We start from the raw sequence: 27,905 nt of genomic DNA on the forward strand, positions 1-27,905 counted from the left end.
TGTATTTCTATATAGACAGCTCTATTACAACAAAATCAGATAAAGGGTATACAAGTCTTTAAAGGAAAATAAATTTTCCCTTAAATGTAAAAAGATCATTTTCCAAATAACATCAAACAGAGACATATAAAGAAAAAATTGTAGATACACAAGAGAAACAGGCAGAAATACAGAAATACATACCTTTCTTAGTCGCTAATGAATCAAGTAAGTAAAAATTAAAAGTTCATAGCTTTGTACTTAATGAGGTCAAAGCAATACATAAAGATTGAATTTTGTTCCCTTCAGAGAATATACATTCTCCATTTTCCTGGAGATATTTATTAAAACTAAAAATTTATTAGGTTTTAAGAAAATATCAATAAAGTCCAAAGTGCACAAATTGTACCGGCCATACCCTCTTTGACAAGGCAGTAAAACTAGAAGTTTGTACCATGTGTTAACAACAACAACAAATATCAAGCTATTTTGAAATCTGAAAGTATAATTTCAAATAACTTGTAAAAAATAAAGTCAATTCTGAAATTATAAATTATACCATGCACAAAAATTTAGTGATATGGACTATTCAGCCTTAGAGTGCTAGTAATTGTCTTAGTAAGCAAGAAAAAGTTAAAATGGCATTCAACTTGAGAAGGTGGAAAAATAAAGGAAAAAACTGAAAAGAGCAAAGACAAATTTAAAAAATCATAAAATGGTAAAACAATATTAAGGTATAAGTCCCAGAGTTGATTCTTTGTAAAAACTAATAAAATTTCTGGAAAAACTAAATAGAACAAAAGAGAAAGCATAGATGTACAACTTTATCAGTAAGAAAAAAATAACAATGCCAACACATTTGAAAATCTTAATGGAAACATTCTTTAGGAAATTAAACTGTCAAAATTATAGAACAGGAAGAAAGTCTGACCAATGAGCACAGAAAAAATTTAAAGAAACTATCAAGGAATTATTTTCTAACAAGGCACTACACTTAAGACAGTTCTATGCATGTTATAAAAACTTTAAAGAGCAAAAACTTTTAAATATTATTTAAACTATTTCAGGGCATAGAAAAAGAGCTTCCCAAATGCCTTTTTTTAAAAGAAGTTAACAAAAATATTTGTCAAAGAAAAAAATCACAACTATTCATCTTATTAAGATAGGAAATTTCCAAAATAAAGTGAGTAAACCAAAGCCAAAAGAATGTTTTCTCATTGTAAAGCTCATTTTTATTATATAAGCAATACCTAATTTTCATAGAAAAATCAGAAAACACAGGTAAGAAACACAAAATAAAAATCACCTATAAGCCATAATAACCACTGTTAACATTGAAAGGGGGTGTATATTAAAAGAACAACAGAGTCTGACTATATCAGATTTTTATAGGAATGCAAACAGGGCTTAACGTTAGCAAATATATTAAAATGATTCATCTTGAGTCGTAATAGAGAAGAACTATTTGATCATCTGACAGATCAGAAAAAGGTCATTTACTAAAATCCCAACATCTATTACTGATAAAATTTTTAGACTAGAAATAGAAGGGTATAATTTAATATATAAATTCAAATATCAAGAATATTTTACATTAAAAGTCAAAGTTATATTTTTGGAGAAACACTTGCTAAGGGAAGAAATCTATAAAGAAATGTACAATACCAGCACAGTTATATATTCATTATGTAGGATTGTCCTAAAAGTGCTGGTCAGTGTGATGAGACAAGAAAGTAAAATAAGATTATTAAAAATACAAAGTAAGAGCCAAGGATTTAGCTCAGTGGTTCCGCCGCCTGCCTTGAAAGCGCAAGGTCCTGAGTTCGATCCCTGGTACCAAAAAAAAAATACGAAGATAAAATTTTCACCCGTATCTAGAACTATTACCTACTTGAAAAAGGCCAGAGGAATTAACAAAACTATCAAAATGGAAAGAATTTAGTAACTGGCTAGTGTCAAAATAACCAATTGCCAAGTTAAATAAACCAGCCACACATTACTTTCTTAATGCAGAGGTAAGAATGAGGTAGACTGATGTTTACTGACATAGAAAGAGGCCCGAGATCTACTGCCAAGGGAAAAGACAGATGGCAGAAGGGTTGTATCACACTTATAAAATGATAAAACATATTTTGGGAAAAAACTGAGAACTATGCATAATTATTGATTATCTTATGGCAGAGGGATTTTTAATTCTATAGGACTTTGATTTTCTACATTATGTATTCTCATGTTTAAGTTTACATAACTTTAATGTCAAGGTAGAAAACCAATCAATTTAATTTTCATTAAAGAGTAGTGGGATATCTATACACTAACAACAAGGTGTTGAAAAACAACGGACAAAAGAGCTCATTTACAATAGTAACCACAACAATAAAAATTGCCATTATTAGAAAAGATAGACCAAAGGACATAAAACTAAACATTATAAATTTATTGAACTGAAAGAGAACATATTATAATTCTGTAGTACTATATCCATTTTACATAAGCTAATTTCCAATTCTTCTAAACATTACAAAATGACCCTAAATTTCTTTCAGATATATTAATATGCAAATGTACTTGTACATTTCTGACAAGGTTTAATGGGACACTTGGTCTAGCATTATGATGATCAAGCAGGTGCTCCCAGTGCTGGACTGTCCAGGCAGATGGTGGCTCAGGGTAAAGCTCAGAGGCACTGGGGAGCATGTGTGCATCCAAGATGCCCATGGACTGAAGCCATACAGGAGTAGGGAAAGTGGTCGGGAAGGGATAGATATCCTGATCAATAGTGCTGGGGCAATTTAGAAAATAAATTCCAATCAATCAGATTTAACTGTTTAAAAAAGAAAAATAAATGGACAAGAATAAAATATTGATGAATATTTACAATCTTGGAATTAGAAATGAAAAGACTTTTCATAAGAATGACAGCAAAGATAACTGAAAGAAAAAGATTTGACTGTTTATTTTTTTAAAAGCTATAATACAACTTAAAATTTTTTACAATATTTATTTTTAAAAGCCTCTTAGAAATCAATGAAGACTCTAGACTCCTAAGAAAACTGGCCAGACTACATGAATATAGGTAAACTACAAAAATATATAATTCAATAAATACATTTTTCTAATGATGGTCACTATTTTAATCAAAAATTTAATTTTTTTATACCTCTAGACCTTAGTAACAGTGTTAAAGAAGGAGTTGGACATTCTCACACACTGCTAGGGGTGGGCACATATTTGGGAGACATCTTTCTGAAAGGCAATTTGAGGCAATACATGAGGGATGATCACAATATACAGTGAATGTTCAAGTAAAACATTATTATAGAAAAAGGCACGTTGCCATTAAGCCTCCTCAAACTGCATGAACTGCAAACGTACGAATACAATTAAAAATTTAAAAAGCCTCCTTAAAACACATACCACACTTCAAACACACTTATCTCATTGTTCTTTCTCCTTTCTGAAGCAGTTCTGGAAGTCCTCTTTCATGAGTGTCTTTACTAGGTGTGACAAAAAATATGGTGACTGCTACTGCTGAATGCTATTCAACGGAAAGGTAGGCTCGTAAAAAACATTATAGTGTGTCTTCATACACCTTACTCACTGGATCTGGTACTGTGAGTCTGTGGCTCTTCCCTAAAGTCAAAATGAGCATGAAAGGTAAACATTTTGAATCAGTTCAGAATATTGAGGCAGCCATGACAGTGCAACTAAAGACACTCATGAAAGAGGACTTCAGAACTGCTTCAGAAAGCAGCAAGAATGATTGGGTAAGTGTATTTAAAGTGAAGGGGAATATTTTGAGGGTGTTTAATGGTAATGTGTCTTCTACTGTAAACATTTACAGTATTAGTATTGTGTGATCATACCCTGTATAATAAAATTCCTAAAAATGTGCCTACCTTTTTATCATTAGTCAGAAAAGGGTGTTATGCTGCAGTAACAAATTAACCCTGAAGTCCCAGTGGTGTACCATTAAGGTTTATACTCTTTATTATCACTACAGGTCCATGCAGGTTGGTGGTGGGGGAGAAGAGAAGGGAGCATCTGCTCCACAGAGTCCCTCACTTAGGGGCCCAGGCTGATGGAGGCTCCAGGAAATCACATTGCTGAGTGCAGGGTACAGACACTGGGGCTCTGCGCATGGACATTTTAGTCTCTGCCCACATTTCATTGGCTGGAAGTAGTCACAAGAACCTGAATGACTACAGGGACATCAAAGGGTAGAGTCTCCTATGTGCCCAAGAAGGAATGGGGCCATAGATAGAAACAAGCACATGATTGAGCCAGCAAGTTACCTCTTAGAAAATTATCCTAAGTAAATATTCTGAAAAGTTTAAAAAGATGTCAGAAGAGTTTCATCATATCTTTGACTCCAACACTAAAAAATTGAAAACAGCCTACGTATCCAAGATCCAACCTACACAGATATTAAAAAGGATATAATTACATATTGATATAGAAATATATTCACAATATAGTGTCAAAAGGGGGAAAAGCAAGTTATAGAATAGTATGTATAATCTGATTATATTTCATGGAAAAAGTAATGAAGCACATATAGATGCATAGGAAAAAGTCTGAACATACACCAAATGTTAACAGTGGTTACCATCAGATGGGTAATAATAGGTGATTTTTTTCTTTTCACTTATCTTTAGTTTCTTAAAAAATGTATATCTTATTCATATCTCAAAAAAAGCATTTGAAGGAAAAAAATGTTATTCTTGGGAGAGTCCACTTATCTACCCTGTACTCATCATTATATTCTTACATTTAATGTAAGAAATGTTTTCTTTCCTGTCATATCTAATAAGACACTGCTATAACAACTGATTGAAAGGACTTTCTTTTCAAAGTAGTACAAGAGGGAAAAGACAGGAACACAATACATTCTCCACGGCTGCATAGCATCCATCCTGCCAATCGCCTGCCAACATGTAAAGAATTTGGACTGTGGTTTGTCTGTGCTCACGCCAGGGGTGCCAGAGAGCTCCCTACAGCCAGTTCTGCACTGTGAAAGATAGCCGGGCACTGTACAACTCCACTCAGCAAAGACCCATACACTTTTCATGCATGGATTCCAGAACACAGAACACCAACCCCAAAATGATTCAAAGAAAGACTCCTCTCAGGTATACATTTTTACACTGAAAACTTCCTTATTGCTTCTGTTGCTGCCCTTTGCGCCTTCCTCCCCCAGCACACACACCCACATGAGCACACGCACACATACGCACAGAGACCTAAGTTCACCAGAACATTTCAGCCAGCTGAGAATTTGTAGCACAGTCACCTTGCCAGGCCGTGTTTAAAGAAGAACTCTATTCTTGAGATAGGTGCATGGAAAAGACATAAAAAAACATAAATTTCTACACAGGATTCCCTCTTCATGCCATCATCCACCATCCCCAGAATATATAGTGGGTTGGTTTTTTTTGGTACCGGGGATCGAACTTGGGACCTTGCGCTTGCGAGGCTGGCGCCAGAACCACTGAGCTAAATCCCAGGCCCCTATATAGTGGTTTTTGAGGGAAGCCAAGTACTCAGAAATTAGGGTCCATTTAAACCATGCATGTCATTAAAAACTATATATGGACATTAATTTTTCAAGCTTCTAGTTTATATTTCAAGTGTTTCCAAATCCAGTGATGTTTCAAGTGAGTAAGTGAAGTATAACTTCTAGAAGGGTGAATGGTGCACCAACCCACTTTCAGTTATTAGCAAAGGGCAGTGTCTTTTTTTTTTGGTACCAGGGATCGAACTCGGGTCCTTCCACTTGCACAGCAGGCAGCAAAACCACTGAGCTAAATCCCCGGCCCTGGCAGTCTCTTTTGAGTGCTTACAGTAAGTCACACCATGGCTGCCCTGTTTTCAAGGACAAGATGGCCCTGTGGGTGGCTCTCATCCACAGTCTCCCTGGTTTCTACAGACTTGTCTGTAGAAGATGAATCCCTTTAAAACAGGCAGATAGGGATGCATCAGGGCAGAATACTGTTTCACCCAACACCCTTTATCTGACGTATCGTGACAAACACAATGTGCCAGCCAGGCACTTCCCAACTCCTTTTGTGATGGCTGCGCTTGAGGAACCTGCAGGCTGGAGACCAGCTGCCCTTGTGGACAGTCTTTCTGGGCACATACGACCTGCTCTAAGACCCTGCAAGCCTGCTCCCTGTCTAGCACTGCCTCCTTCCCCTGCAGAGGTTGCTTATATAGTCCCAGGGCTGATCACCTGTTCTAATCTGATTACTCTGTTTCCATTAAAGCTATCAACAAAGAACTCAAAGTGAGCCTGTGTGCCACCGAACTGGCCTCTCAAGCCTGGACATCAGTCACCAACACTTTCTTGGACAGGTCCCTAAAAATCAAGAATCAGTCCAGATGGAACTTATTGTTTGTAATGAACATAAACATAATTCTGATTTGCTCCTTTGTAAGCTGTCCTTTGTTGTGGATACACATTAAAATAATATAATTGCAATGTGCTCTTATTAGATTCAAGAGGATGTTTTTTTCTCCTGGTACCCAGGGACTGCTGAAGAGAGAACAGGGATATGCTCATAGAAAAATACCAGGCCGAGGTCCAGGAGACAGGATGCAGAGCCCACACTGTTGGTCACGCCAGGTACTTGGGCATGTCACTTTCTCTGTCTCTGCTTCCTATCTGCAGAATGCAGGTAATGATTTCTGCCAAGTTCTCTCCCTCTATGAAGGTCTCAAGTGATGATGTGTGGGGCTGATGAAGCATGCCAGTCAGACGGCCCACGTGGACTCTGGGTTCTTTCACCCAAGGTCTGACCACTCTCTCCCAACCTGTCACCCTAAGCAGTTTTACATCCCCAGGGCATCTGGAAGACATCCTCTCTCCTTCCCACCTGAGAATGAGAAATGCATCCAGCTGAGTCTCATCTTGGAATAAAGTTATCTTTAAAGATCACCATGGTTAAGGGGTCTGAGTTTTACTTGGCCTCTTTTAGGCCCCAGGTTTCATAGATGGAGAACAAAAGCTAATCCAGGTACATACAGCCAATCTTGGTGATGGGTGTAAAATCAAGGAGGCCTCATCCGGAAGCTGACAATATACTCCTGGCTCAACATCTTCCAGGCAGCCCAATGTGGCTGCTATGGCTATGAGGGAAAGGGGGACACCCGGCCTGCACATGGCATAAGGCCACACGTAAGTCCTGAGACTGCAGTGGTCATCAGGACCCACAAGGCCATGTTACAAGAAACCTGGGACAGATGCAATGAGCCACTGTCATCGCAGAGTTTCCCCTCCATGGTGCCAGAGGCTGTTGGCCAGACTAGTCCCGTGGCTGACTATTCTGGTTGTTCCTGGGCCATTCTCAGTTTAAAAGAAGCTAAATGAAGAAACATTATAGTCTTTAAATGAAAGCAGAAGGCCTGGAAAGTTCAATGCTTCTGTCAAGTTTTGTGCTTTCACTGAGGGATCCAATCCTCCCTTTAAAAGGCCCCCTGCCTCAGCTCCTGGGCTGTAAGAGTCTGAGGCTAGACAGCCCCAGCAGTATGAGGAATCTAAGGCCCTCACCACTGGCTACAAGCTGCTTGGCACACTCTTCAGTGGTGAACAGGATCCTGGGTCTCAGGCCCCAGAAGTACACCATGGTAACGACTTGCAGCACTCTACACTTCTACGTCCAGCATTTTCTAAAGTCACTGCTATGAGAATGTACAAATGGCTTTAGCAATTATCCTCCTATGAGTATGTCACCTGAGCACACTCTAGTCAGCCAAGAGGGTTTCTTTAGATTAGCAAGTCTGCTGTAGGCAGAACTTGGGTCATCTGAAGGCCCAAGCTGAGGGTGTTTTGATCCCAGTGTCCACTGCTCCAGGGCAGTGACAGGCTCAGGCCAAGCTGAGAAGAATCCCCTTTACTCTGCTTCTAGACCATAGGAACAACTTGTGGCCGGTCCAGCTCTCAGGTCTCCAGGAACTGCCAGTAGGGAGCTGGGACTACTCTCCTGAGAGCAACCTGGAGCTCAGGGGAAAGGGCAGGGCAGGCAGCCCCCTGGTCTGAATAATAGCAGGGTTGACCACACTTCCCATTTCCTGTCTAAGAGTCCTGTGTACTCAAGGCCCCATGCAGCCTGCAGGGTCTCCCCTAAAGTACCCTGGTGCTCCAGATCACCAGCCTGCCCTCCTTTTCTATCCCAAGCAAGACCTCCCTGCTCAAAGAAGACTCGGCTGGGGAAAGAGAGCTGAGGACTCAGACACTCACCTTGGGGTCTGGACAGTCTCCTCCGCAGGCTGTTTTCTCAATGATCTAGTTTCAGCAGGAAGAATTTCTAACCCCATGAGAAACTGTTTCTCAAGGGAAAAGTTCTCTTAGGTGGTTCTCAGAGAGGTAAGAGGGCAGCAGAGCCCCCCTGTGCTCAGGGCATTTAGAAATGTGTGAGGCCAGGGACTCAAACCTCCAGCTGTGACAGGTGATGTCTCCCAGTGAATGCTGTGGCACCCAAAGGCCCACTGGCCCATGAGCGGCTCTGTATGAAAGGACAGGTTTATGGTTCTAGTCAGTTCCTGCTAAGGCAAGAGGCAGACCTGGGCAGAGCTTCTCTGTTATTGAGGTTCTCCTCACCCTCACGGGCCCGTATAATTTCTTTCTTGGCTCTCCAAACCCTTCACAGGATCTTGTGGGGCCTCAGACCACCCTCTGACTTGTCTGCTACACCTGAGCCACCCGTGGATTTGGGCAGCTAGGTGCCTTTCTTCTGATAACTACCCAGCACAACAAAGAGTGTATCATTCAACAGGGTTTGAACTCTGCTGTGGGGTTTAAAACACTAAGTTTTGTTTAGACATTTAATTCAACAAATATTTATTGAGCACCTACTTTGTGCCAGGCACTGAACTAGGCATCCTCACTGCACTTTATTCCCATAACATGAGCATCTGCTCAGACATTCAAAAAGGAGCATTGTCGCAACCCAACATAACAAAGGAGAGTGGAGTGTGGCGGATGCAAGCATCTCCCATGCCAAAAGGCACACCCACCAGAAATGTGCTTTCTTTCTCTGGACAGGTTTTCACTACATGCTTGCTTTAAAGCATCTCAATGCTGACTGAGAGAGAAGTTGCACCCTCCATGCCCCCAAGGACTGGAACCTGGTCGTCAATTACATACTCTGAGTGCTATTCAATAAAAGGAGCAAAACAGCCTGTCATTAAAGGATATTTGGGTTAGAAAAGATGTTTGTTTTTCCATTAGAGGGTTGCAACAGCCCTTAAGAAAGGTATAAACATCCCTGCCCTGACTGCGTAAACGTTTAAGGTAGACCTAGTTCTGGATTCCTGAGTCAGAATCTTCCAGTTGTCCACAACCTCAAAGGCCAGAGAAGCGAGAGGAGATTTCTATCCTGGAGAGGAATGAGTGGACGGCACACCTGGTCTGGAAACACGACACACCGCACCAGCATTTACAGAAGCAATGCAAAGAGGGCCGCGCTCTAGTCCTATTTCGACTCGCACACACATGGGACTCACAGCAGGCTGGTCTCTGCTGCCCTAGTTGTCCGTGCCCAGCTTGGACAGGCCTCGGCGGAAGTCATGGAGGTCATCGATCTTTCCATCCAGCACTTCCAGGAAGCTCTTCAGCTCCACCTTCAGGTGGCGCTGTCGGTATTTACTCTCCTCAATGTCTGTCTTTAGAGACTGCACTTTGTCTTCCAAGTTCTGATTGTCTCTCTCGGCTGCCTAAAAAAAACAAAAAGGGAGAAGGGTCTGAGACAGGGTAATGGGAGCCATTGGCAAAGCCTCTCCAGTGAATAGGGCCTTCTCCATCAGACCTGTGGGCTGCGCCGGGGCTAAGATCTAAAGACAAGTTCAGCCCCTCAACACACAAGACAGAACCATGGTCTTGGAAAGGAGCCACCAGGTATTTCAGGCCCTGGCAGGGGGACCAACAGGCCGGCTGGGCAACCAACACCTAGCCTGAAACCTAAGTCCGAGCCCAGAGGGACTTCACAGAGGGTTTAGCAGTGACGATCTGAAATCCTGCTGGACACTGGCAGCGCCAGGGTGGTCAACAGAGGCCACCTCTAGGTTCTACTCTGAGAGAAACTGGCTAGTGGTTCCACCGAGAGGCCTCCTCAGCCTCAGGCCGATGTCTGGCCCTGGAGAGGAAAGGTGAGCTGTGCCCATGACACAGGGACAGGCATCTGTGGACCCGATGCCATCACCACGGGGACTTTCTGCAGAGCTGGGCCCTACAAGACAAACAAGGCCCATCTGGGTAAATCAGACCAGACAGCCATGTGTTCTCAAAAGGTCCTTGGGCCTTGCACTCTTCATGTCAAATGAGAGGTTTGTGTGGGCATAAATTGTGGCTTTCTTGAACATGTGCCCAGGAACCAGTCAACAATGAAAACTGGGCTTGTGTAACTCAATAAAGTGCTCCTCGAGTATGTCATAGGGCCTAAAGTTTAGAGACCTGGAGGTGAAGGAGTGCCTGAAAACCCTCATTTTATAGATGAACGAGGAAGGCCTGCCCATGGTCAGGGGCTGGGAGGTGGTGGCTGTGGATGTGCATCCTGATCCTGTGCTCTCAGGCTGCCCTGTTGGCCTCTCCTTACTGTCTCTGTGTGGCCTGCAGGATGGTTATGGAGAGGACACCTTTGTGTAGGTAGAAAAAGCCAAAAGACCAAGGCTGCTAAGTCTGCCCCCAGGGGCAAGGATGGTGAGCAATCACTGCCACCTTCTTCAGAACAGAAAATCCCTCTTCTTTACCATCCTTGTGTGAAAGTGCCAGAGAGTGAAGAAATCAGTAACACGACCACCACCTTCTCATCTGAGCCAGGACAGATGTGCCCCTCTTACCTCTAACTTCTCAGAGACATATTCACACTCTGACATGAGCTGAGGTATGATTTCACTTTGTTTTCGGAGATCTGTCAACTCCTACAGGAGATAGAAATAAAAAACAAAACACTCAGAAATGTATTCTTGAAAATCACTAACTTGTGCATATACTAACGGATGTCACTTTTAGGACCTGTCCTGTTTGCATAAATAATATCAATGAGGCTACTTTTAAACATCAGGAGATTCCAGAGGAAAGTGTATGACATGCATGATCACAAATGTCTGTACAGCACCATAAAGAGGCAGGTATCTTTATGATTTCTGTTTTGTAGATGGGAAAATTAAGACCTAGAGAAGCTTGGTAACCTGCCCATGGTCTCCAACATGTGTGTGCTTAACTATTCTTACTTCCAGAATGTAAATGACTATATGATTGGTAGCTCTAGCTGCATTAATCTGACAGAACCCAACTTGTGATGACAGGTGATCCATAAAAATGTCGGGGTGTTCTGTGAAATGTTCAACTAACTCTTGGGTCTGAGTAACTGACAGTATACTCTAAACACAACTTGGAGACTGCAAGGTGATGGTGAGGCCTTCCTTTGCCCTGGAGTCTGTACCTTGTGACTCCTGGCTCTCTGTCCTGGTGTCCTGGCAGCTGCCAGGGCCAGTCACATGCTCTAAGCTACCTGCTGTGTCCATGGTGGCCTCCCCTCAAGGCTCAGAGGGTGCTAAGGCCCCTGCTCGAGCACCGTTACTCACCGTCTCCTTCTCTCGGAGTTCTGACTCTAGCTCTTCAATTCTCCTTTTCAGCTGTGAATTCTTCTCCTTCTCCCTGTTTATCTCACTGCACTGTTCTTCTAGCTCGTCAATCTTCAACAGACATCACACAGTAAAGCAGAGATGCTAGCTGACTTTAGTCATTAAACAGGAGACTCCCACAGATATTTTATGCTTTTTTAAAAAATACACCATAAACCAACCCACTCACAAATTTTTCTCTGTGGCCGCGAACAAGCTCTAAGCTTCAGGATACTCTGGACTTCTGGTTTTCTCACAAGGCCACATTAGAGGTTTCCTTTAAAGATCTGTCACAGCCTAGATATCCCCTGAATGATTTTTACACGTCCTAAATTATCTCAAGGGTTTAAGCCAGCAGGGGAGAGAACTTAGCAACTCTGTGGGACAGTGGCTCCCAAATGCAAAGCAATGACATTTCAAACCCTGAGCACCAAGGTGGCCTTACCCTCGATACATGCAGAGAGGCCTGCCAAATCTTCCTTTGAGACTAATGGCAAATCCCAGGGCTTTATCTTTTCCTCCTTTCCAGGTCTGCCCGCTCCAAAGGCTACCAGTGTGGAATGAACAGGCAGAGGCCTGACACCCCACTGTCATCCAACACTGAGCATTTCTCAGGGACCCAAAGGCATATGCAGAGTGGATGGCAGGAAGAGAACTAATGTCTAACACAAAAGCAATGTAGTGATGGGGTCCCCACAAGCCAACAGCAACCTTGGACATGATGGGTGTTAGCAAGAGGACATTTCTCAGAGGTGGCCTGCACCAAATGCCACCAGCTTCTACCTCCATCCTGGAAATCAAGCTCCTGATGTGTCCGCCCAGGGAGGGCCACACTCCTCCAAGGAAGCACACATCCCACCCCCACCCCCACTCCCTATGGTCTCCATACTTAGACCAGAGTGAGAAACTCAGCTCTTTGCTTGAAAAAAAGAAAAGAAAGAGCAGGCAGACCTGCTAGGCCTTGGTCAAGAAGGTACAGAGTCAGCAGCTGGCCTGATGCCCCCTGACTGTCAGCACTTTCAACACTGAGATGAAAAAATGACATGAGGCAGCTTTATGTGGCCTCAGCACCAAAGTGCAACCAGTGGCAGATCTATAGCAGCTTGTCCAGGTTGGACAGAGCAGGTCACACATGCAGGTTAGGGGACAGTGAGCACCAGCCTAAATGTGAGGTGTCCCCTGAAGACCTGTCTACTCCTGCTGGGCTGGCTACAGTCTCACTACCACAACATGGTCAGCCCAGGACCCTCAGGACCTCAGGCACTCCAACACTTCCTTATCAACTGGGCAGAATGGCAGAGAGACAGTGACTCATACAGGCAAGATTACAGGTGAATTCTGAAAAACTCTAAGTGCCAGGATGTCAAAGTTAGGAACTAGAAGGCATCTGACAGCAGTCAGCACCCACCTTCCTTGTGCTTTAAGCAGCATAATCTTTTCTCACTTCTAAATTTGCATTTTAAAAGGAATGATCTGAATGGAAGCAGAGCTTCTGAGCAAATGCTCCTCACTATTTCCTGGATATTTTTTCTCTCATCCCCTGGTTCCCCTTCCTCCACTGAAGATCACCACACCACAGAAATTCTAGAGAAAAGCACCCACATCTAAGGCCAGCTGTGATGAGCCCCAGAGGAGCCTTTGAGAGGGACAAGGTTGGACCCTCAGTTCATTCATCTTCTCCTTTAACAACAGGAATTATAAACTTGCTTGCAGAAAAGTAACACATCAATAGTGTACATGGTTAAATTTCTACTGGGAAAGGCGGGGAGATAGAGAATGTTCTAAGGGGAGAGGAGAAAGTCCTCCTCCTGCCCATGGGGGAGGGCAAAGTAAGGAGGAGGGGGAGGCAGGAGAGAGAAGGACTCCTGCTGCTGGTCACTGGCCCTCCCTCCTGCTGTGGCTCCCCGAGGCCCACCTTGTGGCGGAGCCTGTCATTCTCATCCCTGCAGATGGAGAACTGCTTCTTCCACTGTTCCACGCTGGCTGCCGACTCCTGTAGCGCTGTGGTCAGCCTGGCATTGCTCTCCCGCAGGGTCTGCAGCTCGATTTCCCATTTCTTCACATTGGCAGCACTGTGGGGCAGGAAACAGGCCGGATGGAAAAGGGGTACCAGGGAAGGAGATGAGGGTGCTGTACATCACACTGTACCTCCACCCAACTGGGGAAGGGGGACCTTGCCACCCCTCAGCCTGGCTGAGGGGAGCCCACACTCTCGCTCACCAGTGAGTGGGGTAGGGGTGCTGGCTGCATAGACCAACAGCCACGAGGGACAGGGCCTCTCTGTAGGGTGAACATGTCACCTCATGGGGCTTAAAGAATTGGCTTAGAAGAGAACTGAGGTCTTAAAAGAATGAGGAGACAGGGCTTCATTCCCTGCTGACCCCCTGTACAGAACCCCCTTCCCGAAATAAAACCAAGGACAGAAGCTCTGCATACTGAGGTAGACTATGGGCCCTCTGAGGGGCTCCTGAAAGCCATGCACACCTCTCTGGAGCCCGACCGAGAACCTTAGTTTAAACAACATGCATACAGACAGCCCTGTTCCAGGTAAAAATGGCGCCACATCATTTGTGCCTCTTCAGGGCCCTGAGAGGAATCCAGACTTGAGAGATGAGGGCTTGGGGACAGACAAGACAGTGACTGGGAATTGGCCTCTTGTGAGCAGAATGGGTGTCCCACCCTCTGTGTGGGAGGGAGCACTGTCTGTCCCAGGACCTTGTGATCTCAGGGGTATGAGGAGATGGAGGTGTATGGAACATCTCTATCCTCACCACAGAGACCTCCTGATTTACCTCTTATTCCATGAGCTCAGTGAGGATGAAGTTTAAAACAAACGAATCAGGTTCCCCTCAGTCACTGCTCCCTTAACCCTCCTTTACCTTCCTCCTCTTAGAGCTCACAATCTGTGGTGCTGAATGTGACCTGAGGTGACAGAGAAGAACTGCACATGACAAGCCCACAAGTTTGTATCTGGCTGAGGAGAGTCCTCTTCTAAAGGTCTTTTAAAATTTTTTTTAAAGCAAATGCAACTGTGACTGAATAATTTGTGTTATCTTTCAGCCCACGGCCTCAAGAAACTAGGAATGTGATTGGAAAATACACTTTCAGTTTCAAATACCACAGACTGAAAAAATAGTAAAATGTTATTATCTGATGAATTCTAGAGTTGGTGACTGAGAATTTAAGCTGATTTAGGGAAATGGCTTCACATGCATTCCTGTAACTCACTTATTCACTAAACTCAGATTTGAAAACATTTATTTTTAGGGATGAAATGTTTTCATCCACAGCCCAGTGTGATCTAAACGAATTAGTCCTCACAACTGCCTGATGAGTAAAAAAATAGACTGGTTCCAGTTTTGTCTTTCACCTGACAATGAGCCAGAGTCCAAAAGCAGGCTGTGGGATCTAAGGGTCTCACGTGCCTTCTGGATTCCCAGGTCAGGCCACAGGAAGTAAGTGGCAACCACCAGCCAGGCCAGCCGACTGGGGAGGAGGGGGTCAGGTCCAAGGTGGCTCCAGCTGTGGAATGTGACTGGCTGCCTGTGGGACATTCTCAACTGGAGTCTTGAGTGAAAGGCAAGCAGTGCAGGTGATGGGAAGATTTACTTTTAGCCATGTGACCTTGGCCTGAGAGTCACTTGACCACCTGAGACTCAGTTTCCTCATCTGTATAATGTGGGAAGTTAGACAGGATGGCTCCTAAGATGACACAGATCACAAATGGGTGAGCCTGGGAGGGCAGCTTCTCAGGCACGAAGAGGAGGTTGGGGGGAGGCTGAAGCACCTGGCCAGGAGAGCAAGATGATCTGAAGGTAGCCACAGGTTGGTCCTCAACACAGAAACATTAGCACAGCTCATGTCATTGTTAAAAATTGAAATCTTCTTGATTCCAGTTTGGGGATCATGTTAAATGTATAGATCTACTTAGCAGAAACTGACACCTTACAAAATATCAAGGCTTCTTACCACTTCCCAAAAGAATATATCACTCTGTGTTGACGTGATGGATATGCCACTTACTCGGACCATTATGCATTGTACACATACATCACATACTTCATAAATATGCACAAATATGGTCAACTAAAATAAAAAAAAATATATTTTTAAAAGGAGAAAACACGTATGTTTCTATTTGTTAAGTAATTAATTTATGAACCTCAAAACCATTTTAAAGATCACTTTTGGCAGATCTTGTATGTTTTTTGTTGTTTATTCTTAGGTATTTTATGGTCCCAGTTCATATGGTAAAGGAAATTTTCTTCAAGTATATATCCTGTGTGCCTATGTACGCCTTTGCCCACTGACTTTTGTGTGATTTCATACTATTTTTCGTTGTTTCTTGAGTTTTTATATGCTTTTGTTGGATTAAGACTTAATCTTACATATGACTAAATAATAAATGTGTCTCCTCAAACACACAGCCCAATTACAGAGACGTTCCATACACTCTCTCACACTTGTGTATTGTCCCTCACGTACAACTCACTGCCCTGCAGACCTGCACTCTCCCTCTCACACATACACTCACACACACAGCCACACTCACACACTTTCTCACATTCACACACATACTAACTGATGTTGATGTGGCTGGCCAGACAGGGAAGGCCTTGAATGTGAAGCCTCTTGGTTTTCTTTGGACCAGGAGACAAGCCTGGAGGCTCTGAGCAGGGCCTAGTCTTCTCTCAATTTTCTGAAACCCTGCCCCCCAGGAAGTACTGAATGTGGAGATAGTAGGACCTGAGTTTTAACAGGCTCACCTCTGCGTCAGAGCAATCTTCAGCTTGTCGTTCTCGGACTTGAGGTGCGTGTCAGCTGGACCTGCATGAGAGGCCTTTTCATCGTCCGTCCCATTGACACTGGATGCCTGAGTAGAAGATGGGGTTTCACACCCAGATTCCTGGCCAAAGTGAATTATCTCCACACATTACTGTTTGTCCCCACACTGACAGCAAATTAGGCACAATGAGAGACTATATGTTTGTGAGTGTGGATGGACCAACTTATTCAACCAGAAGGCAATGAATACTAACAAATAAAAGAGGCTAACAAAGGCTACTGATTATGGGGCAAATACCCTAAAAAGTTCACCTAAAGAGTGGGAGACCATAAAGTCTGCCCACTTACTGACAAGAAAACACCTGGGGCCACTGCTTTTTTATTTCAACTCTGCAGACAAACCCAAAAAGCTTAAGTATCTGGACTTCTTAAGTACCATAGGACAGAAGGCACAGGTTAAAAGAGATGGAGAGATTATGATAAAAAACAAAGAACAAGACATAGTGAATGAAGGCAGAGAAAAAGTATTAAAGCTGAGATAAAATCCTTGGGCTACAGGGAGTTAGATCAACATATCCATTTAAAAAACAGGAGCCAGATATGGATGTTGCTGTCTCCATTACTACTTAGCATTGTTATGAATATCCTAAAGTGTTTTCTGCAATAAACCAGACCACAGGGAGGTGAAATCTCATCTGGTCTTGGATAAGATCTTAGATTTTATTTAGCCTCCAATAAGCATAAAGGTAAAGGAAAGAACTATGAAGGGAATGATGTATAAATCTGACTAATTTTAAATTCCTGCACTGCAAAAAAAAAGTCAGGAACAAAATTAAAATGCAAACAAAAACCTGGGGAAAATATTTCCAGCAGATATTATATGTAAATTATTAATGGTGTTTCTCTACTGAAGAACTCTTAAAGAGTCCTTATCTTTTAGAGCTACATACTAAAGTATTTATGAATGAAATAATATATCTGGGATTTCCTTTAAAATATGGACAAGAGAGGAGAATTGGGGGGGGCATATATAAAATAACTGGTTAAAAATTCCTGGGGCTGGGGATTTAGCTCAGTGGCACGCTACCTGCGTCACAAGTGCAAGGTCCTGAGTTCGATCTCTGGTACCAAAAAAAAAATTTTTTTTTTAATTCCTAATTAATAAAGCTGACCTATGGGTACCTAGAGGTTCATTGTACAATTCTGCCTGGTTTTATATGTGTTCAAATTCTGTCATGTTAAAAAAATATGCAGAGCTCTTAGGAATCAATACAAAAAAAGATAACAATTATTTTAATAAAGAAAAGATCTACTGATATTTACAAAAGAAAAATACATACAAATAAACAAAAATATTTAATGTCACTAGAAAAGAAATAAAAAATCCAATGAGATACATTTTTCATCTGTCAAATCAACAAAGCTTTCTTAGTGATGGTGTGGGAAGAAAACCCTTTATTCACTGCTGGTGGGAGTGGGAATTGTATATTTCGGTAGGCCAAGTGCACAGTACGCATCAAAAGCTTTGAACATATCCATACCTTCAACCCATATCTCCTGCTCAAGAATTCACCCTGAATAAACCATAACAAACACAAAGATGGGCAAGAACTTTCATCGTAGTGTTATTTATGTTGATGAAAAACTAAAAACAGCACAGATATTCCACATTCTAAGAGGTTAGTGGAATAAGTCATGTCACAAACACATTGGAATACTGTTTAGCCATTAAAATAGTTTTGAATACAGACAGAGGTGATTTTTATTCTCTTCTTAAAATGTGATGTTTTATTTATACAATAAACACATATTGCTTTTATAGTCATAAAAACCCTTATTTATTGTTTTTGTAATTAGGCTGCTTAAATCTTCAACTACTGGGAAAACTTGGTCAAAGTATTCATTCTCTAAGAGATTCAGCAAAATAAGCAACTGATTTCTAATAAAAAGAAAAAGAGAAATGAACACTGATCTCTATATCTGGGGAAATATCAGGAAAGGTAAATAAAAACTAAAGCTTTGAGAGAAAAATTCAATTCTACATAATATACACACAATATTTTATTGGGTATACTTGTTTTTTAAGGTTTAAAATACTTTTGAGGGGATAAACATTAAAAGAAAACCATCTATAGAGAAATTCTGACTTTTAAATTTAAAGAGAGTACTATAACATAAGATATTCAGAAAAAGACTATGTATATAGTTTTGTTTTGTTGTTTTGAGATGGGGTCCCCACTATGGAGCCCAGGCTGGCCTTGAACTTGTGACCTTCTGTCGGGAGCAATGCTACATAATTTTAGGGTAAAATCATTTGGTTAGCCTAGTTCTCCTGCTGCCTCCTGAGTAGCTGGGATTACAGGTATGTGTGCCATTATGCCCAGCAAGACAGTGTATTAGAAAATCTCTAGACTATGGAATATTTCTATAAAATTTGTGTCCAGTTTTATAGCTTCTCAGAGATTACTAAGTAATTGGTATACTAAATTAACTAGTAGCACTTAGGTTATATTAAAGTTATTTAGAAAGATTCAGGAGTGCTCCTGTCCACCTGCAGCCTCATATACCTTCATTTCCATAAATCCACCAGGGGTGTCTTTTGTATGACAAGCTCAGGCCAAGTTTCTGGGAACATAAGACAGACCTACCCATGCACACACCTGAACTCCTAGCACTCTGGAAGGATGGGACAGGTGGATTACAAGTTTGAGCCCAGCCTGGGCAACTTAGCTAGACCTTGTCTCAAAATAAAGGAGCCTGAGGATGTAGAGCAGTGCAAAGGTTCTTTGTTGCCCAATACTGTCAAAAACAAACAAATAAACAAAACTAACTTCTGCCTTTGTGAAGCAGCCCAAGCTGCCAGGTTTCTGACAGACTCAGAGTCCCAAGGTGTTCCCTGCCCTGTTCTGTGAGCACTAAATGTTTAAGGTCCTCACCTGGGGGGCAGTGATGCTGAAACTTCTCCCCTGCCTTCTTTGGTGGCTCCTCTCCTAAAACTAGCTCTGGCTTCTGCCTTCCTCTCCTTCTGTGAGGCTAATGGTCAGGTCTATAGTTGAGCTTGGCAGCTCCAGACACCCAGGGCTCCTGGTACTTGTCGCTGGAGTTGTCCCTGACACCAATCCCTTCCTTGTTTGAACTGTGGCTGCCTCTGTCCTGGTCCTGCCCCCTACAGCCTTCTTGACAGTCTTCCTGCCCTCGGTCACTCCCTACCTGCCTTACCAGCTATACATGACCCTCATGCCAGATCCTGATCAATAGTCATGGACACCGCCAGTGTCCACTGGCTACCCAAGAACAAACAAACTGCTAGTAAACAAACTCTCCACTAATGAAGAATGGCAGGTCTCGCACAGTATTCCAGGCACATCTGCACATCCCATCCAGCCTAGCCATCATGCTTATTTCTGACCCCAACTCGCTGGTCCTGAACTCTCCCTTTTCCTGAATCTTTCTGCCAAACCTTTCTTTACCACTCTCTATAAAATGTAGACATCAAGAATGCTGGTATTTTTTGTCAGGCTAAAATGGGTCCTTTTTAGTCAATCATTACACTTCTAAGCAGACAGACTACTCAATTACTGGCACAGACAGCTCTCCTCCAACCAAAGAACAGCTGTGGGAATACCATCTCCCACTTGGATTTTGTTAAAAGAGGGAGAGAGACACATGGCTCTCTGGTAACAAGTTTCCTCTCTAACAGGCACAAGGTGCCTGCCTCCACTGATGAGCATTATAATGGAGACCTTGCCTTCCACCCCAGCAAAGAAGCATGCTGCCTTGCCACTGGCTTTGAACAGTGACCACAGAATGTCTCTCAGGGGTCGGAAACTGGCATTAACTCTAATTCCATCAACCATTTTCTGCCAAAAATACAGTACCACATCTTGAAAAATTCAAGAGTCTCATAAAACATGTCACATCCATCTTACCGTGAGCAGGCTAATAATTTGAAAAGGCCTTCAAAATGCCTTACTACTACACTTCTCTATTTCTTGCCATGAGTGACAAGGAATGAGGCATCTCAATTGCTGATCACACTCAATTTATTTTGTGGACAAATTACTTACTTGGGAATGATTACTTGAAGTCTCAATTTTCTCCTGGGACTTTTCTCTGGCAAGTTTGGCAGCTTCTTTTACCTCCTGAAATTTCTCTGCAAACTGAACAAGAAGAATAGTTATTAAAGTTTTGATTAATTTTATTTATGGCTGCTATTCAGAACTCATCTTTATTATTTTGTATCCAGCTTTAAGTCAATAAATTCTGTATAAATCCAGAAGAATTTCATTTGAGATTAAAAAGAAATGAATATAAGGAATGCTTTTTTTTTAGTAAACACTATTGGCCAAGACAAGGCTTAAGTAAGTCTCAAGTGACTGAGCTGACTTGATAATGAAGTATTAAAAACAAATTAAAAACCCAAGGTTAACAGTAACTAAAACAAAAGCAACAGAAGAAATGTAGCAACATCACAGAAGGGATCCATGAAAAACTTCACAAACCCTATGCATAGATTCAAGAATGCTTGTAAGTCAATGTCATGAAAAAGAAAACCACCCCCAAAATTTGGAGAAAAGAATGTTCTAGGTTATAAAAGCTTAAGATACAAAACAGTAAAATGCAACATGTGGCTTATGATTACATGCTTAATCATCATTCAATCTGCTATTAAGTACTTCAACAACAATAAGAGATGAAGAAATGTTTCAGAATGTTAATAACTTGAAATTTAGGTGATATGTGCAAGGTGTTCATTATTCTACACTTCTGCTTTCTAATATTTCCATAATAAAAATTTCTTTAAAATCTCAAGGCAATCATATCAATCACTGGCTCATAGTTACCAACAAGGCAATGGATTTTAATTAGCAGATACACTGTTTTAACAGAGAACAGGCAATGCTGATAGGCAATGCCCTTACTACAAAGCAAGGGGAAGCTCAATCATGGTTGCTGAGAAACAGAGGGCTACAGGGCTGCAGAGAATCCCGAGGTCTTGCTGAGAACTCACTTATCCGTGAGCACAGGCTCTCCTCTGAGTGTCTTCACAACACCAGCAACAGCAGTCTGCCTCGGGAAACCTTGACAGATAACAAGTGCTGGCAAGCCCCGCTGCACCATGGTGTAGGCCAGGGGTGGCGAACCTAAGGCAAGCGTGCCGCAGCAGTTTGTTCATTATCACTGAAAGCTCTAAAAGGTTAGCCATCACTGGTCTAGGTGGAAAAGGGCAGCTTTTCTATCTCAGCCTGTACTGCTTCCACTGGCCCCATTAATAAGGCCACCACCATGGGGCTGCATACTTAACTCTTCCAGAGCTGTCAGTGGAAAATCATTTTACCTGTTGCTTAAAACACATGAGACTCAGCAGGGATGGACAAAGGCCCCCTTCTTTTTGGGTACTCCTTCAATAAAAACTTCATGTCCTGAACTCCTTGATGGCAGAGTCCCTGCCCCTCCCCGCCTTTCAGAAAGCAGCCAGAGGAAATGTGATTCACTGAGGAAGGAAACAATAATACCCAAGACCTGGCTCCTGCCCTCAAAGGAACTCTAAGTCTGTAGAGGATGTTGTTTACATTCAAATAGGCACAAATCAAGAAGAAAATTTCAGAAAATAAGCTTGGAACTTAATGAACTAAGAAAAGCCCTATCAAATACATAATTTAAAATGACATGTTACTAGCAGATTCACGATGGAACAGAACAAACAGGTGAGGAATAGACCCTACCAGTTAGAGAAAAATCAGCTATGAAAAAAAAAAGATAAATCAGTGAGGAATATTACTCAACATATAATTTCATGTTAGTAAATGGGTATTTAAAATCCTTACTAAAAACTACTAGCATGATACACTACTACTAAGTTAAAGAGGTAAGTATGAAAAAAAAGTCCAACCTTTAAAAATCTGGATGCAAACAGAATTGAAAATTTATCAAACTTCTGCTTGAGGGGTGGAAGGGTTAATTTTCTAAACTTGGAAGAAACAACAACAAAAACCCCACAAAAATGACAGGCCTGACTGTATAATTTAAAACTTTTGAATATAAAAGGGGAAAAAAAACTAACTCAGAAGGAAAACAGCCCAGGGGAAATATCTCTAGCTAGACTAGGACCACACAAAAAGGGTTATTATTTTTACTATAGAAAGGGTTTGTATAAGATGAAAAGGAAAATATGAAAACCCCAACAGATAAATGGCAAAAGCCATGAATTAAAAATAAAATAACTGAACAACTTACAGAAAAGATCGTCCAGCCTCACTGGAAATGCAAATCAAAATAATGAGGTACCATTCTTTGCCTGCTAAATTAGCAAACACTAAATACAATTATAAACCCCAGTGCTGGCAAGATTTTTCTGGTAGCATTGTATTTTGGTACAGGCCCACTGAGAAGCAATTTGGAAATGTGAATCATTTGTAGAAAAAAAAATCTTTATACCTACTGACTCAGTGACAGCACTTCTGGGAAACTATTCTGTGAAAATAAAGGAGAATATGGAAACAAAAAGACCTTCAATATAATGCTAATAATACTAGCACTGTCCATAATAATAAAAACCTGGAAGCAGCTCCAAGTGCCCAGAGAATGGAGGGAGGATGCTTCCCTTCACAGCCTCTGTGAGGAAAACCTGGCACCAGCGATCGGAGATGCCAAATGACTGTCCTTCGTGAAAAATCCCTCCAAGTCTAAGGCTGTCCACATTTGCCCCATTATTCAAAAAAGCATATATGCTTGTAAATTTGAAAAACACAGCTTAGAAATTTTTTTTTTAAACTTATAGCCCTAACACCCAAAGATAAGCACTAACAACATAAACTTAAGATGTCTTTCTATCTATATAGGCACCCATCTCACATATTTCCTTTTAAAAACAGAATGACATAACATATGTCATTTTATAACCTCTCTTGAAACTTAACACTATGACAATGCTCCCAAGCAATTATACGATCTTCTACCACATTATCTTAGCTGCTGCACAATGAAGAATATACTGAAAGACATACTGAGTTAAACAATTTCTTATTTTGATATTCAGATTCTTTCCTTCTTTTCTCCCCTCTTTCCTCCCTCCCTGCATTCCTTCCACTGCCCATCCCTCGAGCCCTCCCTTCCCGCTTTATCACCTTACCTCCCTTTTTTCTCTCCATTCTCATAAATGATGCTGCAAAGAAAATCCTTGGACCTAAATCTTTGTACTCAATTACAATAATTTCTGTAGAACACATTCCTGTAAATGAAACCCATGGTTTCTGAAATATGTTGCCAAATTCTCAAGTCTTTATTTAATTAACGTCATTTTCTGCAGTCTTTTGTAGTAATAATTTTAATCAAAATCATTATCATCATCATGGAAAATGAGAGGGGAGCAGTACCTGCCTTTATGTTTGCCTCCTTTTGGCCTTGGCCACTGAAGACCTGTGGCAGACACTGCTGCCTGCATATTCAAAATTCCCTTTTTTGCTAGGTGTGGTGGCACATCCCTATAATTCCAGCACTCCAGAGGCGAGGCAGGAGGATCTCTGTGAGTTAAAGGCCAGCCTGGACTACATAGTGAGTTCAAGGCCAACCTGAACTACATAGCAAGGCTCTGTCTCTTTAAAAAATTCCCTTTTATTTCTTTTCTTTTAGCTTAACAGAATCTCAAATTTGTCTGCAGCAGATAATTTCCTAGGTGATGAAAACGAAAGCCTGGTCCAAGCCAATCACAGAAATCTCATTTTTGGCACAAGTGGGCTAGGGACCCAGGACTGACAATGAGACCTAAGAAGTCCTCCACAGCAGTTTCCAAGGAAAGTGTGCGGCAGCACTCTTCTACCTCCTCCCCCTTCCCATGAATGTAGATGTGATGAACAGAGCTTGAGAAGCCATATTATCACCATGAGGGAAAGGCCAAAGAAAGAAGAGACAGACAAACACACACAACTCTTAGACCCAAGGTTACAGAACCAGTGCCAGCAACACCCGCCTCAGGACTTGTCTTCTGCATAAGAAAAATCTGCTTTGTTTAAGCACTGTGATAAGTTTTCTGTTATTTGCAGCCAAATACACTCTCACTAAAACATGGAAAGGATGATTAATATTATCTATTCAAAAAATGGATCCTTAAATCTGGTGATAGGAAGGTAGGAGGGCGGGCAATGTTCTTCCCACACTCAGCTAACGGAGTAACTACACGGGGACAGATTTGAGTTACAGATGAAATCATTGAAATGGGTAAAAAGCAATGCCATATGCATGGCACAGCATGGGCCTCTTGGGACTCCACCCTGGATGGCTCCCTCTTAATGGCAGAACACCTCTCCACGTGCCTGTGGCAAATGAGATGAAGCCAAGCCCAGAACCGTGATCACTTGAGGTCAGATTCCAGAAAGAATCAAAACATTAATAACTACCCGATTCTCTTTTCATTCATTCATTCATTCATTCACTCATTGATTCATTGAGACAGGGTCTTACTAGGTCATTAAGTTGCCCAGGTTGGGTTCAAACTTGCAATTCTCCTGCCTCAGTCTCCCAGAGTGCTGGGGTTACAGGTGTGCACCACCATGCCTGGCTTCATTCTTGTATTTGGTTCTCTCTCCCTTTGATTCTTTTTCTAAACCAGAACATGCAAATTCCTTTTCAGCATTCTTCAGTTTACCAAGCTCTTATGCCTTCTCCTGTGGGTGGACAGACAAGGCCCGGTTCACACACAGCTTCGACTATTTTTGGAAAGCCTAGCTAAAGAGTGGAAAGTTTCCCTGCAGTGCTTTCTGAATGGTGGTTCTGAAGTGGTCCTTCTAATGAGGGCTATTAAGAGCAAGATATCTATTTTTCTTCTGGGGGTTAGAGAAAGAAGTACATATAGAGTGTTCTTAAGTGCAAGGGTCCACACCAGTGCTTGTTTCTCTAGCCTGAGTGTTTGATTACCAGTCCTCCTCCAGGTCCGTGGGTGGCTGCTGGAAAGTCAGCACTATCAGCCACAGCTGTCCCTCAGCATGATCCTCAGGAATCCTTCAGACCCAAGTTTCTTCGGTGCTAGCTAATTGCCACTTGTCGGGACTCCCAGCCTTACTTCATAGTAATCTATCAGTGTGTGGTTAATTGTTTACATCAAAGAGAAAGGGAAAGGAAAAGTTGATTTGAAATATTTTGGACAAAGGCAACATCCGAGAGCTTATTTGAGAAGTCTGTGTGATAATGGTAAGACACAGTCACAGGGTGGAGACTCGAGTGTTGCAAAGTCTGAGACTCCGAAAGATGGGACACTCCTCCTTAATGACAGGACATTTTCTTCTGTCTGGGAAAAATTAGAAGCAGCCGCCCCTGGAAGCAGGCACAGCTCAAGGTCTCTTCAGTTCTTGGAGCACAAAGAACTGAACTTTAACAACCTGCTCCAGTTTTTGGTTGAATTTTCCTTTTGATTCTTTTCATAGGAACTTTCCCTGTTCATCCTTCTAGCTACTGCAATTCTTCCAAAGATGAAGAAATTGTTCCAGGAAGCTGTGACTCACACCATCCTGGGTATCAGGACAGAACTTCCAGCCTGGACAGGATCAGCAGCCAGTGCTGAGATGGGCCCAGCCAGGACCCAGGAGCTTCCCAGTGGTCTGAGGCTCCCAACGCCATTTCTCTGGGCATGAGCCAGTATGGAGGGGCCCCAGAGTGTTGGGGGGTGCTCCCATCTTCCTAGATACCTCTGCAGGGGAGAACCCTCCTTCAGACCGAGGTTCCGGCCACTCCCTCCCTCAGTCACCATCACACTGGCTTCCACTCTGCACAGATTCACTCTGCCCTCCCAGCATCCATCTCAGAAGAAGGTGTCACCACTTCTACCCATCACTACCCCAGAGTCTCTACCTCCCTCATCCACTCACCAAGTTCTGCCAATTTGGCTCCGTCATCTTAAAATCTCTCTAATTCTGCATCAGTGCTACCCTGAACTAAAACAATCTAATCTGACCAGCTGCCAAAAAAGGGGGAAAAAAATGTCTACCTAAAGTGCAAATCTAATCACTTTCCTTCTGGGCTTAAAAATCCTCCTCAGGTCAGAGGATAAAAGTCTAGACTCTCCAGAATGACCTAGGAAGCCTTCCAATGGCTGCCACTAGCAGCATTCCTACCCCCAAATCAGGGACACTCCATGACCTGTCACAGCTTCCCTCACATGTCACACAGTGCCATATCTCTGTTCTGCTACTTGGGTTTCTTGAGGACCGTGACAATGGGAGACTCCCATCTCATTGTGCCATGTGCACAGGAGAGGTGGGTTGGGCTCAGGGTCTACACAGAACCCTGGGGAAATGGTTAGGCCAACCTTTGAGGGAGAAACAAAGTTGGATGCTTAGTGATAAAGAGACTGGCAATGTGAATGGGCCCAAATGGAACCAGTCACGTTCCACATGAATGCTTGGTAGAAATTGCTATCCTTCACAGGAAAAGAATCTTTCAAACCAGGCACAAAGGCGTATAGTCACACTGGCCAAACCACAACACTGCCTTGAAAACACTCCTGCTCTCAGAGCCAGAGCCACCTGACCGCTGGCCTTGCTGGATCCAGCTGCCAACACAGCTAACCTCCCTCCCAGCATCCCAGCTCCTAGTGACAGCTGACTACACTGGGCCCCTTCTCCCAGGGGCAGCAGTGACTCATCTTCCTACAACCTGCTGTGCCTCTGCCAGCCTCCCACCCTTGCGTTTCCTGTACCACACGAAGCTGCTTCAAACAGGAGAGTTTGCAGAGAACTCATCTCTCTGCAAATGTAGTGAAAGTGAAGCAAGAGCTCAGCTGCCAGAGAATTCTCAGGACCTCAAAGTCCCTTATCAGCCAGCAGCAGCAGGCCTCGAAGAGCTCTGCTGAGCTGCTGAGTATCACACTTGCCAGGGTCATGGTACCCGGAATAGGGAGGAGAGGACATCTCCCATCATTATGTCTGTTTCAGTCACTTTTCTCATTGCTAGGACAAAATACCCGACACTCACAACTTAAAGGAGAAGGGGTTTATTTTGGCCCACGTTTCTGTCCATTGTTCGCTGGCTCCAAGGCAAGATGTCATGGCAGAGGGACATGTAGAGGAAAGGTGGCCACCTCATGGTGGCTGGGAAGCAGAGGGAATCAAGGGAGGAATTGGGAAGGGAGATACACCTTTCCAAGTCATGCCTGCCTCTTCCAACCAGATCCCACCACTGAACAGCAAGTCAGCTATAGCACCCCATGATACAATTACCTTTCAAACACACACAGCTTTGAGGGCCATTTTAGATCTAATCCAGAACATTCCACCCCAGCCCCCAAAAGACTCATGCACATTCCTTGTGAAAATGCAGTTAGTCCATCTCTAACGACTGCCAACATCCTAACAGTTCCAACACTGCTGGAAAGCCCAAGTCCAAAGTCTACTCTGAGACTCAAAGCAAACTTTTAGCTGTGAGCTCCTGTAAAAACCAGAAAGAAAGTGAAACATTTCCAACATACAATGACACAAGATAAAATTTCCAATTCCAAAAGGGAGGAAGGAACAAGGAGATAGAAATTG

At 42.6% G+C, this 27,905-nt stretch overlaps 1 protein-coding gene across 4 annotated transcripts in view; it reads right to left on the reverse strand.

Moving 5' to 3' along the window:
* Positions 1 to 125: 125 nt before the first annotated feature.
* The window catches only part of Homer2 (homer scaffold protein 2), a 95,194-nt gene continuing 67,414 nt past the window's right edge, over positions 126 to 27,905 (reverse strand). For 3 of the 4 annotated variants that reach the window (XM_021264885.2, XM_087188531.1, XM_087188532.1), the window contains exons 4-9: positions 20,454 to 20,546; positions 16,368 to 16,507; positions 13,517 to 13,673; positions 11,563 to 11,673; positions 10,816 to 10,896; positions 126 to 9,693 (exon numbers count right to left, since the gene is read on the reverse strand). In XM_021264885.2, the coding sequence (XP_021120544.1) occupies positions 9,505 to 9,693; positions 10,816 to 10,896; positions 11,563 to 11,673; positions 13,517 to 13,673; positions 16,368 to 16,507; positions 20,454 to 20,546 (771 nt within the window). In that variant the 3' untranslated portion in view covers positions 126 to 9,504. The remainder of the gene's footprint in view (positions 9,694 to 10,815; positions 10,897 to 11,562; positions 11,674 to 13,516; positions 13,674 to 16,367; positions 16,508 to 20,453; positions 20,547 to 27,905) is intronic. The other variant, XM_004852861.4, reaches the window with a different exon arrangement.

This window comes from Heterocephalus glaber, unplaced genomic scaffold, assembly GCF_053883595.1.
Source record: "Heterocephalus glaber isolate CG9 unplaced genomic scaffold, H.glaber_assembly_v1.0 deba00001531, whole genome shotgun sequence".
Lineage (NCBI taxonomy): Eukaryota > Metazoa > Chordata > Mammalia > Rodentia > Bathyergidae > Heterocephalus > Heterocephalus glaber.